The 19,346-nt window shown below is 34.6% G+C and overlaps 1 protein-coding gene across 1 annotated transcript in view; it reads right to left on the bottom strand.

Annotated features, from left to right (window-relative positions):
* Positions 1 to 18,680, bottom strand: part of aven (apoptosis, caspase activation inhibitor) — a 34,827-nt gene extending 16,147 nt beyond the window's left edge. Inside the window, exons 1-2 of the mRNA XM_056480599.1 lie at positions 18,439 to 18,680; positions 17,269 to 17,446 (exon numbers count right to left, since the gene is read on the bottom strand). Coding sequence (XP_056336574.1) covers positions 17,269 to 17,446; positions 18,439 to 18,624 — 364 coding nt within the window. The 5' untranslated portion in view covers positions 18,625 to 18,680. The remainder of the gene's footprint in view (positions 1 to 17,268; positions 17,447 to 18,438) is intronic.
* Between the last annotated feature and the right edge of the window lie 666 nt (positions 18,681 to 19,346).

Genomic DNA, 19,346 nt, shown 5'->3' with positions numbered 1-19,346 from the left:
TAATAAATATTTTGAGATGCTTTAAAAAAAGAGGATTGTTTGAAGAAGATAAGGTTGAAAAGTAAAACATTATTTGAAATAGAAATCTTTTGTATCATTGTAAAATAGGGCTGCATGATACTGGAAAATCTGGCATTGCAATTTGTTTTGCTGTGATGTATATATTGCGATATCAATATAAATGTCACCAGATGATTTAAATAGCACAATTTGGATATATTTCATTCATTTAGAAAAGATTGGGCTCATCAATTCTTTTTCAATACAGTGCATCTTCATAAAATATAATAAATTACAAGCATATATAAATATGACAGAGCAGAAATAAAAAAAAGTTAAATAAACAGTGCTTTATGGTTTTCTTATAGAGTCTTAAAAGTATTCAAGTACAAAAATTTAACAATCAAACATAAAATAACATGGTCATTGTTGTATAAATGATTGTATACAATAATATAAAAATAATATTGAATAATATCTTATCTTTTAATCTTTAATAAACAACCTAATCCTGTGGTGTGACTATTGTGGATAAAAACATTGCGATATCGATGCTCAAACGATATACTGTTCAGCCCTATTTGTAAATATCTTGGATTGCTTTTTCAATCTAACATATTTATGCATGTAACCCACTGGCCCTACTGCACCCAACCCTCTCTGAGCTTGGATCGAACCAGCAATTCTTTGCATAGGATTTGGATGCTCTAACAAGGAGGCTAAGGACCATGGCCTTAAACGTCTGTCGCACCTTTTGAGGTCAGAGGAGTGTGGTTTACCTCCATAGTACTTCACTAGCTGGCCTCCATTACACTCACCCCCCTAAACCTCACTCCCATCCCGGACAAGCCCCCGGTGTAAGCCACCGGTCCTACTGCACCCAACCTGGTTTGAGCTGGGATCGAACCGGCGATTCTTCGCATGGGAGTTGGATGCTCTGACAAGGAGGCTAAAGACCATGACCTCCAGCGTCTGTCGCTAGAATACCCTTTGAGGTCAGAAGAGTGAGGTTTACCTGCATAGCACTTCGCCAGCTGGCCTCCGTTACATGCAGAATTAAAGTTTTAATTTATTGAGAAAATTGTATATACAGTTGAAGTCAGAATTATTAGCCCCCCGTTCCCCCCAATTTCTGTTTAACAGAGACAACACATTTCTAAACATACTAGTTTTGACAACTCATTTCTAGGCCCACACGGAATCTGTGCGTGCAGAATTCCGCAGATTTTCTGCAGATTTCCACAGAATTCCGCAGATTTGTAGCCCATCATTAATTCTGTTTATTTACTTGACTAAATGTGTGTAAATATATATTTATTCAGTTTTTAAGTTAATTATAGTAATATTATTGACTAATATGAAAACGTTCATCTGATTTATAAACAATGCAGTTTGTACAGTAATATTTTCTGTCTTTTAGTAGATATATTATATGAGAGACTTGCTTTGTTTACCAAATAAGTGAATCTAATTGGATTTGCATTTAAACATTAAATAAAAGTTAAAAAGATAATATTTTTTATTTCATATGTTAAGGTTTTAGTTATGATACTACCAAAATAATACCGCAGAAATCCGCAGATTTTTACCAAAATTCTCCGCAGAAATAGCAAAAAACATCCGCAGATTCCATCTGGCCCTACTCACTTCTAATAACCATCTTTGCCATGATGACATTAAATAATATTTTACTATATAGTTTTTGGGTCAGATAAGGGAGACGTACAAAATATGTACTGTCAGTGTGCCCCCAGGAATAGGGTTGGGAAACACTGCTGTAGACTATCAAAAAAAAAAAAGCTTAAAGGGGCTAATAATTTTGACCTTAAAATGGTTTTTCAAAAATTAAAAACTGCTTTTATTCTAGCCGAAATAAAACAAATAAGACTTTCTCCAGAAGGAAAGATATTATTAAACACACTGTGAAAATGTCCTTGCTCTGTTAAACATCATTTGGGAAATATTTAAAAAAGTAAAAAATTCAACAGGGGGCTAATAATTCTGACTTCAACTGTATATCCAGTTTCAGCATGTAGACGAGCAACAGAAGTAAATATGCAGCAAGACACCTTCATCTTTCAAAGCAAAATCTCAATTCAGAGTCCATTTGTAGCCAGAATAACATGCATACATGCTGAATGAGCAGAATATTATCTAAAGCTGTTAGTTAGCAAAAACATGAATCATTGCTTTAGTCCAACTGAAGTCAAAAAGTGCAAATACACTAGAATAAATGCTATTTAAAAACTGAGAAAATACACCAATAGCTTGTATATTTGCCAACAATCAGCTCCGATTCAATAGACAAGGCTGTTTCTTGCCAAAATTGGCTATAAAATTAAGACTTTCTGTAGAGAGCTGTAACCCACCAGGGTGCAGTCATTTTAGGAAGGTCCAGCTATTGAAACTGACAGTACCAGGGCCACAGGTGGAGGTCCAAAATGCTGAAATAAAGGAGAGAACGTGGGAAGTGGGGATGGTTTCCTACAGGTGCAGTGTCACTGGTAATGAATCACCACATCTTTCCTCCTCTGCAGGGACACAGACACTCCAAAGGCCAGTCAACAGATAAACAAGGTCATGAAATTTTGTATTAATTCACTGTCAAAGTGTAACCCGAGTGCGTAGCGTGTAGGGCTGAGTTGTGTCTGCTGGCCATCTGAGACCCAGAAGAGACGTACTATGTTTAAGACAGACACACGATGCAGAGCTGTCACTGTATATCTATGCCCTTCGTTATTAGTCCTCCTCCAGGGTACGTGATACGGCTCATATCCTCCATTATGATCTCATTATGATCAATAAACTTGGAGGCCTGGAAATCCTGCCCTACACGGCAATAACTTACATAAGCCATTTCCTGTCAACCTGACTGTACGACACGAAGACGTGAGACTGTGCCGCTGTGGTATCTCACTGTGGTATTGTAGAAAACCAGGTGACAAAAAGGAAAAATGTCTAAAGAGTAATGACCCTGAATCAGTCAGTCTCTTAGACAGTGGTTACATGGACGTGTTGAAATGGTAAAGTATTGCAAGGAGCATCGGTATCCTACAGTTGAACTATTGCAACTTCATGTTTGAACTATCCTTTCAAGTAATTTTTGTCTTCATTGATTATTCATGTCTTCCTTTTATGCAACTTATTACATTCTTGAAGCTGTGCAAAGTAATGTATTTTATTTAATGCCATGTCAGCAACCAAGGCTATTTTAATGGCAGGAAACATTCAATAATAAATATACAATTAAAAATCAACAAACAAATGATACATAAATTAAATAAGACTTTTAGTGTTATACATAATAAAATTCTGAAATCTTTTCTGGTTTCACTTTGCTGAAAATGTTCCTTAAGAGAGTTCATTTCATAAAAAAAGTAAGTAATCTGTATGTTATCTTACTGTAAAATATGTTTTATAGTAAGGGCAATTGTGCAGCACAAACACTGAGTAGGGTTTTCACCTTGGAGCAAAGAGTCATTATTCTTGTATGCCCAATACAACATCTGGTAAAAACCACTTGATCAAATCTAGTCTTAAAATGTCTTAAAATTCTGTGTGAGATTTCAGGTTGGATTTCATGTAACTTATTATTTTCTAATGCATCCCATTCCTCTTGCCACTTGTTTAAAATGTAAACATTGATAAAGGTCTCATCTCTGATGGAGGAATTTGGCATTTGTTCACCACTTGCTTCAAAGCATCTTTAGCAGCTGCATCAGCTTGCTCATTTCCTGAAAGCCCGACATGTCCTGGAACCCGGCAAAAAATGATGTGATAAAACTGATTTTGTAGTTGGTGAACTTTAGTTAAAATATTAGCAATCAAAGGATGATCATTCTTTGAAGATTCCATACTTGCAGCTGTGAGAGCAGATTTAGACGGATTAAATCACACTTCAGAGATTATCAATACAGCTTCAAATGCATGTATGCGTGTTTATTTATATATGCATAACAAATATACACACATGCATGATGTAAATACTCATTTTTGTATTAAAATTTATCATTTTTGCTTGCACATATACAGTATATTTACTTCAGTGCTATTAACAAGGTTTCCACTCCAAACCAAATGTCAAATTCTCTGATTTTCACTGACTTAAAAGATGAATTTCCATGAGCTATCCACCTTATTTTTCACATAAGTGTGATGCTACATGATGTTGTAAAAAAGTCATATTGTCCTAATATATTTTTGACTGCTAGTTAAAAAGCGGAGGAAAAGAATGAAAAAAAAAAAGAGGAAAAATATGACTAACTATAACAACAGGCAAAACTTGAAATAGGCCTGTCACAATAATCAATATATCGACTTATCACACAACACATGGACACAACCTCAATCATTTTTGGTGATGCAATATTTATCGCCCATACATAAAAAATAATTCTAGCAGGGTTTTAGCTCTCTATCTCTATTGGAGGTGTCAGAATGGTAAAAAAAAAAAAAACACTATAATATTTACTATAAATTACTGTAGAATATGTTAATGTGGGTGCCTGACAACTGAAAATAGATCTGGTAGCAGATATCGCAGCTTCTGCTACTTTTTACCTCACACTTTTTGGTTAACATTCATTGTTATTTATTTAGGACATGCATTTTCATTCTGGTTCCAATGTCAAATTATTCAATTGTTAAAATCACTATAATTAAATGAAATATTCTTAAGAATAAAATATTCAATAATATAGTTTATTGCAATATATTTTGGTGCAATATATCGGTCGATACTTAAACTTAAAAACTTAGAACCTTAAGTGATAACTTAAAACAAAGCAATTAAAAAAAAAACCATGGTACAGAAAATTACATTTTGATGAAACAACAAACAAAAATCAATAAGATTTCATCACTTGGACCAAAAAAATATAAAACTCCACAACTTTTAATGTCTGACTGGAATAGACCTTTTAAAATGCCATGATATTCAATAAATCTGATGACCCGTGGGAACCCTGTATTACTTCAGCCTATGCAACATCAATTATGTAAATTTGGGGTTGGGCTCTTAATTTCACTGACCAACTGGAGATGTATTTGAAAACTATGACTACGTCTTCATGAACACAAATAATGTGATTTTAATGCAATTAAGACAATACTCTAATTAAGAGTCTACCATGTTAACAGTGATTTTTGATTCATTAATCCGATTAAGGTCATAATTGAACTAAACAAAAATGGAATTAAGACAAGTGGAGTATGCTGATTTTAGTCACATTATTGAAGTGCAGTACAAACATGTAAATGCCTTAATCAAACTATTACCATCGTGTAGGATTTTCACCACATTTAGTGACAGCATAGTCACACACAGCTGTCTGACACTATTCTCTGCATCTACCAAGTGAAGGACCACAGACACTTGCATCGCGAAATGCAGAGTTTTTTTCCCCTTTACGGTGTGTGGTATCAAATTCTATTAACACAACACTCTTCCAGCAGTTCATACTCACATCCAATATCTAGCTTGTCACAGGGGACATGCATGAAATGTTCCTGAATGAAAGTGAAAGTGCCAAACTGAAAAAACTCCAAAGGAAAATGTGGATAGCCTGGTGATGAAATTATGTTAATCAAGTTATGTGCTATAACATGTAAAACGGCATCATGAAAAGAACATTCAAGAGTTCGCCCTTCGCTGATGATTGATTATAAAGGGTGTTTGGCATGCTGTCCCGGGAGAGAGCCCTGAGCTTGTGAGATCCTCGAGCCCAGGGCTCCCCCCGTTACGGGCCGGGAGGGGAGTCCGACTTCAGGTAGGTCTCGAGAACTCCCCTGCTTGATATTGGTAGATGTAGATTATGAATGCTATAGAGTGAATACTGGATTCAACACTTGTCTATAATGCCAATTTAGTTTTGTCAATTTACTTGTGTTACATGTTTTTGGTCTGTGGGAGGAAACCGGAGAGCCCGGGGAAAACCCACGCAAACAAGGGAAGAACATGCAAACTCATCACAGAAATGCCGACTTGGCCAGGTAAGATCTGAGCCAGTGACATTCTTGCTGTGAGGCAATGATAAGCGTGTGCTCCTTTCAAAATTAGTTTATAAATAAACTTGACTTCAAAAAGCAACTAAAATAATATTAGCTTTAATATTTGAAGTGAAATTTCCTCACCGTTCACTCACTCTTAGGAGGGTCTAACCTTTTCTGAATTTCTTTCTTCTGTTGAACACAAAACAAGATATTCTGAAGAATGATGGGGAGTTATCCATTGACATCCATAGAAGGAATAAAAACTATACTATGGATGTAAATGGCTACCTGGGAAAGAGTAAATCTTCCTTTGTGTTCTATAAAATAAACAAACTCAAACAGGTTTGGAGTGAGTGGATTATTAGTATATGATGACAAAGTTTTTTGGTAATCTATGCGAATGAAATGACAGATTTTTTTTATCCATTTCAACACCAGAAAAAACAGCTGTATTTCCTTGGAAATCTATTGGAACAACATTTATAAAAAACTATAATCAATCAGATGCCACCCCAATAGCTTGTAATATTTCAAACTATCATTTCATTGAGCTACAGCAGCTCCTACAGACAAAACAAAAAGTCACCAAACGACCCTGTTACTTCTGTATTTGTAGATAACCGATGCTCTCCACCCACTTATTTGCTCACAGCCACACTATCTGTGTCAAAAGAGAGTATATTAATGCCTCCATTATGTAGCATTGAAATCCGTACCATCCTTTCCACACTCCCCCACTATCTACAATGCGAGTGTGAGCGGTCTACTCTTCATCACCTCATTTCTACTCGGCTTCAGCCCTCTCTTCTTCCTCCTCCCATTCTCACCGTCTGCCTGTTGTTCACTGCCCCAAATCATGACGATCATCCCAGCCCAGTGGGAATGACCTCCTCCCAGCCATTCACATCTGTGTCTGTCAGCGCATCCACAGGCAGCAGCACATATTCATCCTGAGAAACGGCAACAGCAGCACTTCCCCATCATCATCATCATCATCCTCCACCTCCGAGATTACAGGAGATGCTACACTAACCCTGGCTTGGACTTTGGTGTTGAGGTCATAACTTGAGAGAAAGCTTTTTTTTTACTTTCTTGAGAACTGGAAAAAACATCTAAGAAGGGAGAAGATATTCCTACTATTTGAGGATTATAATCTAAATTTTGGATACCCAAGAGTTGACCGAAGAAGAAAAGGTTTGGGATGGGTAAAAATCGGACCAATCCAGATCTGTCGATGGAGTTCAATGCTGAGAGATGAAAACAGTAAGTTTTTTATGAAAGCCTATTTTATAGTAATCATTGGGCAATGTAGCTGTCTGAATTAAGGTTTGATTAAAAAAAAAACGTCAATTGATAGTAACCGATTAATAATTAATTTCAATTTAAATGATTAAAAATTAAATGCACAACTGATAAGACTGTAATAATTTTCTCATTATAAACCAGTGTGACTGTACGTCTCCATACAATGCAAGCAATGTTGGGTAAGTTACTTTAAAGATGTAACAGATTACAAATTAATAATTATGTAAAAAGTAATCAGATTACTAAATACTTTGAAGTAACTTTTAAACATAAAATATACCTATAAAAATACAAAATAAACTGCAGCTCTTTCAGTAATTTAATATTTTCTGAAAAAATGGGTTGATTACAGCAGCTTGACATATTCAAAATACATAAAGAATTCGCCTAAAACTTAAATTTCTCTCATCATTCACTTGTTCCAAACCCCTTTGACTATTTTTTAACACAAAAGAAGAAAACTGGATACCTGTAACCACTGACATCCAAAGTATGAAAAAGCACTGCAGTGTTTGGGTGTTCTGTGTTTGTCTGAGGTGATTAGTCTTCCTAAATGTGTATATTCCAAAGTATGAAGCTGATCGGTCAATTTTTGTCACGTGACTCGCGGTTTTCAACTGGTTCCCAATATGCACACCCAAAAGACACAATATGTGAACGGCCCAATGACTGGCAGCAATGCTTCTCTTCACATTCAGAAGAAACCTTCACTCCTGATTCTGCACAAAAGTCCAATTTAGCCTGCTTAGGCTGAGATGGGCTGCCGAGTTTTTGGTTGCCAGCGTCCTCCTTGGCAACAAGTATTTTCATAGAATGCTTTCTGTTCAAGTTCTTGAAAGAGTTGCTGGTCGAGTTAAAAGCAGTCGAAAAGTTCTTTGGAGACTGGGCATAGACTGCATTTCACAACAATATTTTAGTTTTTACGCTCAATGAAATCAAAGCAATGTCTGTATTTTCAATTGAAGAAGCAACCACTCTCGACAGCAACCATTTCAGCTTGCATTCGCTATATTTAAAAGTGCATGCTCATTAACTGATGTTGCAGCAGAAAAAGTGATTTTAAAAAAGCATTTTTTATTTTTCCATAAACTATATTTGTAACATAAGTAACGCAATTACTTTCATTTTAGTAACTGTAATCAAATTACACATTAAAAATGGACAGTTGTAGTCAGAATTATTAGCCCCCCTTAATTTTTTTTTTTTTTTAATTTCCCAAATGATGTTCAACAGAGCAAAGAAATTTAATAATATGATAATAATTAGATTTTTTCTTATGGCTAAAGTCATATTTGTTTTCTTTCGGCTAGAATAAAAGCTTTAAAGTTTTTAATTAAAAAAAAAACAAATTATTTAAGTCAAAATTATTAGCTCCTTTAAACTATATTTTTTTCGGTAGTCTACAGAACAAACCATCGTTATAAAATAACTAATTACCCTAACCTGCCAAGTTAATCTAATTAACCTAGTTAAGCCTTTAAATGTCACTTTAAGCTGTATAGAAGTGTCTTGAACATTTTCTAGTAAAATAGTATTTACTGTCATCATGGCAAAGAGAAAATAAATACGTTAATAAAAATGATTTATTAAAACTATTATGTTTAGAATTGTGTTAAAAAATATTTTTTTCCGTTAAACAGAAATTGAGAAAAAAAAATAAACAGGGGACTAATAATTCAGGGGGGCTAATAATTCTGACTTCAACTGTAATTTGTTACATTACTGCGTTCCTCAAAAATGTAATTAGACTACAGTAACTGAAGTTCCAAAGTAACGCGTTACACCCAACTCTGAATGCAAGACGATAGGGTTTTATGTAGTTTTAAAACATTTTTTACAATATCCTTTTTTGAGAAGAAAGGTTGGAACTATAAAAGACAAACTAAATGATTTTTAGATGACATATGCCCTTAACAAAAACAAATAAACAACAAAAAAACTGACAATGTTCACCTACACTGTACACAATGTTGGGTTACAACAACCCATCATTTTTTAAAAGTATGGACAAACCCAAAAAAGTGTCATTTAAATTTAACTGAAAAGAAATAACCCAATGTTGGATTTGTCCATATTTAACCCCAATGTTGGGCTGCCATTTTTAAGAGTGTATGTGTGAAATGAACAAAAGACCATGTGCTATAATCTATAATCACAGTAGTAATTATATACATTACAGGACGTTTTTTAAAACATTGAAGGTAATTTATTAGCAATCAAAGCACTTATCATAACACTAATCAGAGCATTACTTAAAGCAAGTTAATATTATTTTTACAGGATATATAAATTGAAGTTATTTTACTGTGACTAATAAAGAAGATGTAAATAAATGTTTATTAAAGACCATTTTAAGACCAAGTAAAAAGAATTAAAGAACAAAAGGTAGGGAACAAAATATGGCAGTATGTTCCCTATATGTGATTTTTTAAGGAGCACAGTATGAGTTATATTAGAACTTGCACCTTAGTGATCTCACTTTTTAATTCATTTGACAAGAAAATAGCTTAAAGTTTGAATAACTCTTCTCCTACCATAAAAATATGGAAATTACTTTCTGTAATTTCTTATCACAATGAAAAAGGCATGTTTTATTCAGCATCTGTTATTTCTCTAATGCATATGTCTTAAAAGATTCTTGTGCAAAATACATTAACTTGAAAACTTTAAAAAAAATCCTCTCATCTCATCTCAAGTTTTTAATATTTTCATGAATTATGTGCTGACTCAGCATTTAATCAAATGCACCTCATGAATTTAAGATTTGACCTTTTAAGGCCTTCATTTGCATAAAGGCATAAAACTTAAGAAACCCTAAACACCACATAAACACTTTATTTGTCTGCTCTATTCATTTTTAAAGTTCCTGCAAATTAATCTACTGAACTGTGCTTACAATTCCAACTCCTTACCGAAACCAAAATCAATGCAAAGCTAAGATGGCTGCGTTTACAAACTGTTTAAATATTCAGCCATGTTCAGCGGGAAACTGTGCCCTCCTCAGGGATCTCTACATCAGTTTTATCTAAAAGAGATCATTATTACCTGATACTACAAGGTAGCAATGACCACATTCCTACTCATCGTGTGTCTTCAAATAAATGTGTGAGTTTCAGGTTCATTCTGAGAGCAACAAAACAGCCAGAGTTCTTCAGCTTTATCCTGACTCTGGCAACAAGTTCACCGCTACACTGACAACATACACTGGATGAGGCTGCACACATTCAAAGATGTTGTTATGAGGTTGACAAATTAATCTCTGATCAGCTGTGAGATTAGACAAAATAAAATTACCCATCTGTGTGACAGTAATTTGCAACAAAAATGATTGCATCAGAAATTTGCTAGCGTATGAAGCCGCTCGGTAAACAGATTTTAAGTGGTTATCTGACAGATGCAGTTTTCTTTACAGGTAACGGTCTGAAAGATACGCTAGTAGAGACTATAATATGCCATTCACAATATATAGCAATTCTGCTGCTGAAACGCAGATTCATTTCTTAGGGAATACTTTCTCATTTGAATAAAATATGGCTACACCTGTGTTCCTGCATATGACAAATAATAGTTAACAAGCCAGAATGAATTTTCTATGAAGTGCATAGGATTTCCTCCGTGAAACTGATGGATTAAACTTCCCTGTGGGCAAACAACAGCTCCAAGCACCTGCTATGATGAAGCTGACAACTCATATGTTTGATCTATCCATTTATTCTATTTGCCTAAAGCAATGAGAATGCTTGTGGTAAATTAAGAGTACATGGAATTATGGAAACGAATAAAATTAAAAGTGAGCATACACATACAAAAAACCCTTGAAGGTAATAATTCATCCAAAAATTTAAACCGTCCATCATTTGAGTATTTTCAGAATTGCTGATTTTTAAAGATTTACATTTGTAGGACATATATCAGACCTTTTTAGAATAAAACAAATATTAAAATTTTTAAAGTCATACCTAGGGCCAGACAGAATCTGCGAAATTTTTTTGGCTATTTCTGCGGAGAATTTTGGTAAAAATCTGTGGATTTCTGCTGAATTATTTTGGGCGTATCATAACTAAAACCTTAATTTGTGAAATAAAAAATTATTTCTTTTAACTTTTATTTAATGTTCAAAATGCAAATCCACTTAGATTAACTTTATTTGGTAAACAAAGCAAGTCTCTCATATAATAGAAATATTACTGTACAAACTGCATTGTACATAAATCAGATGAACATTTTTATATAGTCAATAACATTACTGTAATTAATTTAAAATTGAATAAATATAGATTTACACACATTTACTCAAGTAAATAAACAGAATTAATGACGAGCTAAAAATCTGTGGAATTCTGCACGTGCAGATTTCGTGTAGGCCAAGTCATACATAAGAAATCATCAGAACTGAGATTGTTTCTTAATTTTCCAAAGATGCACATCAATAAATTAAGGTTTTAAAAATGTCCATGATTTTGCCAGGTCTAGAAATCACACCTTTAAAAAGACAAAACCCAAGTCCTGTGAATCCAGGTTAAAAGGAATTATTCACCCCAAAATATATGTTATTTACAACACAAAAGAAGTTATTCTGATGAAAACTGAAAGCTGTAACCATTGTAGTGTTGTCATGATACTGGAATTTGATACCAATCTGGTTGTACAATTAATTGAAAAAAAAGATTGCGACCTTGATTCGATAGTGCAAAATAGCCTACTGTAACGTATGCAATAAAATAAATAAATAAATAAATGCAACATATATGAGAACATACAGCCCCTTACAGTCTCTGATATGTTATCAATTACAATCAATTTAGTCCTTATTTGGGTTCAAAAACAACATGAAAAATAGCCCACAGTCAGCGCAAACCTCTTATATGTGTATTTAATCTTCACCAGCATATGTAACCTCTGTTAGAGAGTAATTCCATCATACCGAGTTCATAATAGTCCAAAAGTTGATGATAATATTTAAACATGGCATCATTTGCTGCTGTTTTTTCCAGCTTCTCCTTTTATTCGCGCTTAACTCTCGTGTTTGTCTCTTTCTGACAGGATCTGATAGAGCGCTTCGATGATCACGCACATATTATTAATAAGAGCTCAAAAAGTTCGTCATTTCAAATATAAATGCACACAAGAGCGATCGAGAGCTCTCTGGACAAATTGAAACCACTTGCACTTTTAGACGGGCTCGTAAAACAACAACAGGGCACGGCAGATTTTGTTCTTCTTGGCTTTGTGGCTGTTCATCAAGATGACGACAAGGTTTGTTTGAGTTCGAGTCGACCATGGCTTGTTATTATATGCATATATTATTACGATGTAATGTCTCGGCTGTACTTTTAAAAATGGCGCTTCCTTTGTTTTCATTCTGGCTTGCTTTGGCTTGTTGCACGAGCAAATGACGTATCTCTGTAAACCAACAGCGTTTAGCTGCGTGTCTAGCTCCGCCTTTTGGTTCCCTTTGCAAAGGGTGACCAAAAAGTGGTACAGTATGGTTCGGTATGCCTTTTGACAGTGGAAACGGCCATAAAAGCATACCGAACTGTACCGTACCACTCAGTGAAAATGGGCCATTAGTGAACAGAACCTACATATGCTGTGAATAACAGCTAATAAAGTTGTAAATAACGTTCAGTTTGTTGCACAGAGTGATCATTTGAGAGTTGCATGGGAAGTATGATTTGCATGCATGTTTTTTTTCTCAAAGTGACGGCAGCCATGATGACATGATGGCACTTGGCAGTGAAAATGAAACTAAAACCGCACACATCATTTAAATGATGATATCATATTTTAGAGTTATGATTACGACAAGCATTTGATATGTTTTTTTTTCTTTCATAGCGAACACAAAGCATTGCATGAAAATAACTGTTTATTAGTGTCACTATAAAATTACTCTAGCTTATATAAAGTTGAATATAATGCAAGAGGGAATCTGATATTGACAAATGTCTCATTTTACCAGTCAAAAAAATGGTTTAATAATGTTGTCAATGACCAATGGCAAGCATATGTCTCGAACATAATAATTCAACTTCAGAATTATGAATAGTTGTACTCAGATGTGATCACTTTACTATGCATTATTGACCAGGACAAATTTAATGTCTAGTCAAGTCCACCATTCAAAGTCTATACAAAATTTAGCATTTTAACCAACAGTAGATCTACACATACTGTAGGCCTAATGTTAATATTGTTGTTTTACCATATGTTTGAGAATTAAGAATAATAATAGCCTACTCATATTAATTAACATCTATAGAATCGTGAGAAAATCGTGATCTTCATTTTAAACCAAAAAATCGTGATTCTCATTTTAGCCAAAATTGTGCAACCCTAATTGGTACTGAAAATTTAAAAACGTCTATTTCCCGCTAACATTTGAGCGCATTCTAAAACACAGCTGATTTGCCATTGCGATCACATGTTCAACAGAAATGACTGTGATTGGCCATGAAGGTCATTGAACTCTTGCTGTTTACTAAGTGTAACTACAGATACAGAGACACTGGAGCGATTTAAAGCCACGAAGATCAGCTGGTTTGTTTATAAGCTGACACACGAGCGATCTGCTGATGAATCAACAGATCTTCACAGCTTTAAAACGCTCCAGTGTTCCTGTATCTGTGGTTACACGAGTAAACAGCGGTGAGTTTGGTGAACTGATGACCTTCACGGCCAATCACAGTCATTTCTGTTGAGCACATGAACACAATGGCAAATCAGCTATGTTAAAGAACGCGCTCAAATGTTAGCAGGAAATGAATGTTTTTTAAATTTCAGTACCGACTGGTATTGAATTCTAGTATCATGACAACACTTAACCATTAATATCTATAAAAGGAAAAACAAATACAGTCTATGGTTATAGGATTTTGTGTTCAAGAATTTTTGGGTGAACAATTCCTTTAAGAAGACCCCCTGTGCAGAGACTCCAAGTGGGCCCAGCCACTTGGTTGTGGACCACTGTACCAACTAAGGACAAAGTTTTTTATTTTTAGTCAAATTACCTACTGGATGAACCCAGATTCATTTATGATTTTGGTTATAGTGAGAAAGCTCAAGGGTAATAGAAGGATGTTCCTGTACTTTGTTCCCCTCCCTAGTGAAAGCTGAATTACACTCATTTATACCTAATCAGTCCGTTACCTCCACTCTCACTAATCAGAGCCTGCTGGCAGAATCATAATGAGATAAAAGACAGAGTGTTGCGCATCGCAGGAGAGGCCATGCAACTTTGAAAAACACACAGAGCCGAACAAACCGGAACAGCCATCCTTCTATTTATAAAACTGAAGTTATTATACTGAAATATTTGACCAAGAGGTGTGACAATGTTTATACACCTCTCCAAGTCAAACAGTAGCCTGAAAAAGATATGTCTTCATGGTTTGAATTTGAAAGACAGAAATAATTCTTCTTCAAACAGTCTGGTTGATGCATTGAAGTACTTTAAAGTCAAATAATAAGCAGCGACTTTCTTTTGTTGCGGTCATCCCAAGTAGCGCTGTGCAACCACACCATTTTGATGGACAAGCTGTACTACACAAATCCTGAAGTCGTGAATCCAGAGAACAGATACAAAATACACCCACATTGGCAGGGATCAGCTCTGATGACTAATCGCGAATGTGCAGCGAATGACACAGGAAACATGTTGAGAGCAGCAAAACAAATTAAGTGCTTCAGTTTTGTTTGGAGTACAACTTTAACAGATTGGCAACAATAAACAGATTGCTATTAACACATGATATTTTATGGTGTGTTTGCAGTGCAAAATATAAAACTGCACTGATATGCACAACTGATGTATGGTCTTTTTTGCAGTACCACAAGAGGCAGTGTCATCCTGCAGTACTTCACTGTCATAAAATTAGATGACACAAATATATCTCATGAATATCAATGTGGCTTTCGAGGAGGCAGATTAGGGAAATGAGAGGCAAATCCCACAAGGGAACAGTGTAATGCAGTCTTATCCTGTACTTATCCATACTTTAGGCTCATTATATTTGAGGAACAAATGCCTTTATAATGGTTTAATTTTAATAATCAGACATGTGTTAATGACCTGCCCTTGGACAAAGTGTACACTGCCTGTATTCACTTAGATAACTTTACAGCACATTTATTTTGCTGGCTATGGGCATTTCCTGAATACCCTTTAAGTAAACTTTAAAAACTAAACCAAAACCTGCTAATAGTTGGGTGTAAAATTTCTTTTTTTCATGTGTCTCAAAGTCATAATACTCTATTATGATGAAATTACATATGGTAAACTTACTTTATATAGTAAAATGTCATTTATATGTGATGGCAAAGGTTAATTTTGAGCATTATTAATCCAGTTTTAATGTGATCTTTCAAAAATCTAATCAACATTATAATTTGCTCAAAAATAATTCAGAATGCTGGCGAAGCCTAGAAGAAGCAGGTGACCTATTTCATGTAATATGGCAGAAATCCAATATTTTTGGAGAAAGTTGCATGAATACCATGTAAAGATATTGCAGACCCAGTATGACTTTTGCCCAAGCTTATACATACTTGGTGACCCCTGACCCTTAGGTCACATGAATAAAGCTGAATCACAGTGGATACAGAGCTGTAACATGCTAGACGGGTGATTGCCAAAAACTGGAAATCTGTCAGTAGAATGTGTTTTGTGTTGGTTTATTTACTCAATTTATGTGACATTATTTATTTGTTTATTGTATTTTTATCTTAATGCTCTGTATTCGATATTCATGTACATTATTTGCAAATAAGAAATAAATAAAAAGTTCAAATCATTAAAAAAAATACAAATTTGCTGCTAAGAAATATATATATATTTTTAATGTATTTAAAATATTTTGTAGAATTTTGTAAAAGTCTTTATTGTCACTATTAATCAATGTAATGCATTTATGTGGAGAAGTATTATAAAACGCTTTGAAAAAATAACACACTCAGGTGCAAAAGCAGTTACTGAGGCGCTACCCTATAAAAAGGTCAATTTTTGTACTTTTTAGGTATAAAACTCTTCTTTTTCCGATTCCTCGTAACGGTCCCAGTTGGACTCAAGGTACAAATAGACCCTTTAGGTAATAATATATAATTTTAAGGGACTATTATGGATCATGTAGGCACTAATATGTACTCTTTTGTACATTTATTTCTGAGAGTGTAATAAAAAACAGGGTTTCTGTCAAATGTAAGACTTAAGACCTTCTTAAGACCTTTTTAAGACCATTAAGACTGAACATTTAAGACTTACATAGGGCTTAATGCTAAAGATTGTTTTAATGGTCGAGCAAAAAAAATAATTACTTGTCCCATCAAGAAACAAATTCAAATTAGCAAATGTTTAGTCACATATTTTAAACAATGTGTCAAATCAAACAGACCCAATTGTATACATGCAACTTTTTTCAACTTAAAAAAACTCTTTAAAACTTTAATAAACTAAATGTATTCACAAAATTATGTTATAATATTGGTTGTAGAGTTTTGCTTAAAGTTTAATTGAGATGGATTGTTGGTGATTGGATGTGTGTAGGATTGATTGGGTAGCTTTACATTAACAAAGGAAAATTAAGACCTGTTTAAAATAATTTAAGACAATATTTCAGTGAATTTAAGACTTTTTAAGGACCAAAATTTAGTTTTTGAAATTTAAGACATTTTAAGACTTTTTAAGACCCCGTGGACAGCCTAAAAAAGGTCTTACAGCAAATTTCTTTTTCAGGCAGAAAATAAAAAAGTCTATAAATGGGAATGAACCTTGACTGTGCTACTTGGAAGTGTGGTGAAATCTTCTTTATTAATAAGATTAAACCATGCAACTGAAATTTAGTAGTAGTCCTATTTTAGTATCACAATACCACACAGAAGGTCAGCTGATTAATACAATCATTGTAATACCAAAGTACTGTATCAGAGAAACGAGAAGGAAAATGACACAGATTGAAGTGGGTAATCAGGTCTTACCAGCTGATGTGAGGAGGACGTGATAGTCTGTGCCTCTCTGTGCAGGAACATCTTCGTTCATTTCTTCTTTTTCCGATTCCTCGTAACGGTCCCAGTTGGACTCAAGCTTTCGTCTATTGAAGGTGTTGTCGTCCTCCATGTCCTCAACGTTTTCCTTGTCATCATGCTCATCTTGATTCTGGAAAGTAATCAGAAAAAGTATGAGCGAGAAGCATTGGCAAAATTAGGAATATGAATGCTCACATGCAGAAGATCCACTAAATCTTTTTAATAGTTGTTAATGCAGAAATATGTCAAAATTGTTGACAAGCTTAATTGTAGTAATAGTAGCATGCAATAATTTTCAAACAAACCAAAAATCCAACAAAAATAAACAAATAGATAAATAAAATTAATACCTGTTATATCTTTTATTTCTCATTATTAAATATATATTAACACAATGTTTTGCTCTATTCTTCTTTGATTACTCAATTACTCATATTGTTCTCATTTAAGTCGCTTTGGATGAAGACGTCTGCTAAATGAAAAATTCCTTGGTTATTAACATATCGCTAGGCTCACACAGAATCTGCACGCGCAGAAATCCATAGATTTCTGCAGATTTTTAGCCAATCATTAAGTCTATGTAATTACTTGTGTAAATGTGTGTAAATTTATATTTATTCAGTTTTAAATTAATTTCACTAATATTATTGTGATATAATAATAGCAATATTAAAATGTTCATATGATTTATTTACAATACAGTTTGTAAAGTAATATTTCTGTCTTTTAGTAGATGAGAGACTTGCTTTGTTTACCAAGTAAGTGGATCTAATTGGATTTGCATTGTAACATTGAATTAGTTAAAAAGTTTTTAGTTGATACTCCTTAAACCATTCCACAAAAATCTGCAGATTGTTTACAAAATTCTTCGAAGAAATAGCAAAAAATATATATATTTAGTACGTATATAGGTACCAAATATGTACCCATTTATTAATGAATTACAGTCCAACATTGTGAGTCTCTCTAAATGAGTTTTAAAAAAAATTATTAAAGGCAGTTAGAGCAGTATCACTCATATATTTGATACCAATGGCGGACTATAACGTTAAGGGATAAAACTATGGCTAACTTTGACAATAAAAACAATTGTCAGTGTGATTTTTTATTGCTGATACTCACTCGTCGAAAGACTCTGAAGTCTGCAGGAGGACCATGTTCTCGTCCTCTTCCTCTACGGTGATCCCGTTTTCCTCTTCCCCGATGCTGGTGTCCTCCTCTTCCGCGTCCCCTGTGCTCTCCAGCATCACCGCCGCCTCCTCTTTTCCAGTGACCACCGCGTCCACGGCTGTTATGTGCGCTCTCCATAACGGAAAATGAAAGAATAAAACGAATGCCGAGACTGTAATGGTGTAACTCCAAAACATGGGTCACATTTAATAGAACCCTCTTGAATGGACAAACGTTCCGCACGTTCATTAGTTCCGCCTAATCATGAACGCAACGAATATAAAGTTTAAGCTGGTCAAACAGGGTGGGGAATAGGAGTATAAGAAGTTATAGGACTGTTTATTGAACACGTGAGATCTTAATGTGTTCAGATGGATTTTTATTTCATTCTTTTCAATGGCTGTGAATAAAGAATATTGGGGAGTACTGGGAAACACCCATACACGCACATTCACACACATACACTGCGGCCAGTTTAACTAATGCAATTCACCTATGTGTTGGGACTGTGGAGCACCTGGAGGAAACCCACTCGAACATGGGGAGAACATGCAAACTCCACACAGAACTGCCAACTGACCCATTCTGTACTCGAACCAGTGACCTTCTTGCTGTGAGGCAACAGTGCTAACCACTGAGCCACCGTGTCACACTGCAAAATTTCTTAATGGTCCTAAAAGTAAAAATATTTCCTTTAAATAATTAACAACATAAGACAAAACACCCCAGTTGTATAGAGCTGAAAATGTAGGACCACCAATATATCACAATTCGCATTTACTTAAAAATCATTATATTAGGCAAAGTCTTTTTAAGGCAAGTCATTTCACTTGGCAGCCATCTTTGAAACACCTCTCGGG

This window comes from Danio aesculapii, chromosome 20 (genome assembly GCF_903798145.1).
Source record: "Danio aesculapii chromosome 20, fDanAes4.1, whole genome shotgun sequence".
Classification (NCBI taxonomy): domain Eukaryota; kingdom Metazoa; phylum Chordata; class Actinopteri; order Cypriniformes; family Danionidae; genus Danio; species Danio aesculapii.
This window is presented reverse-complemented; position numbering and strand designations above follow the sequence as displayed.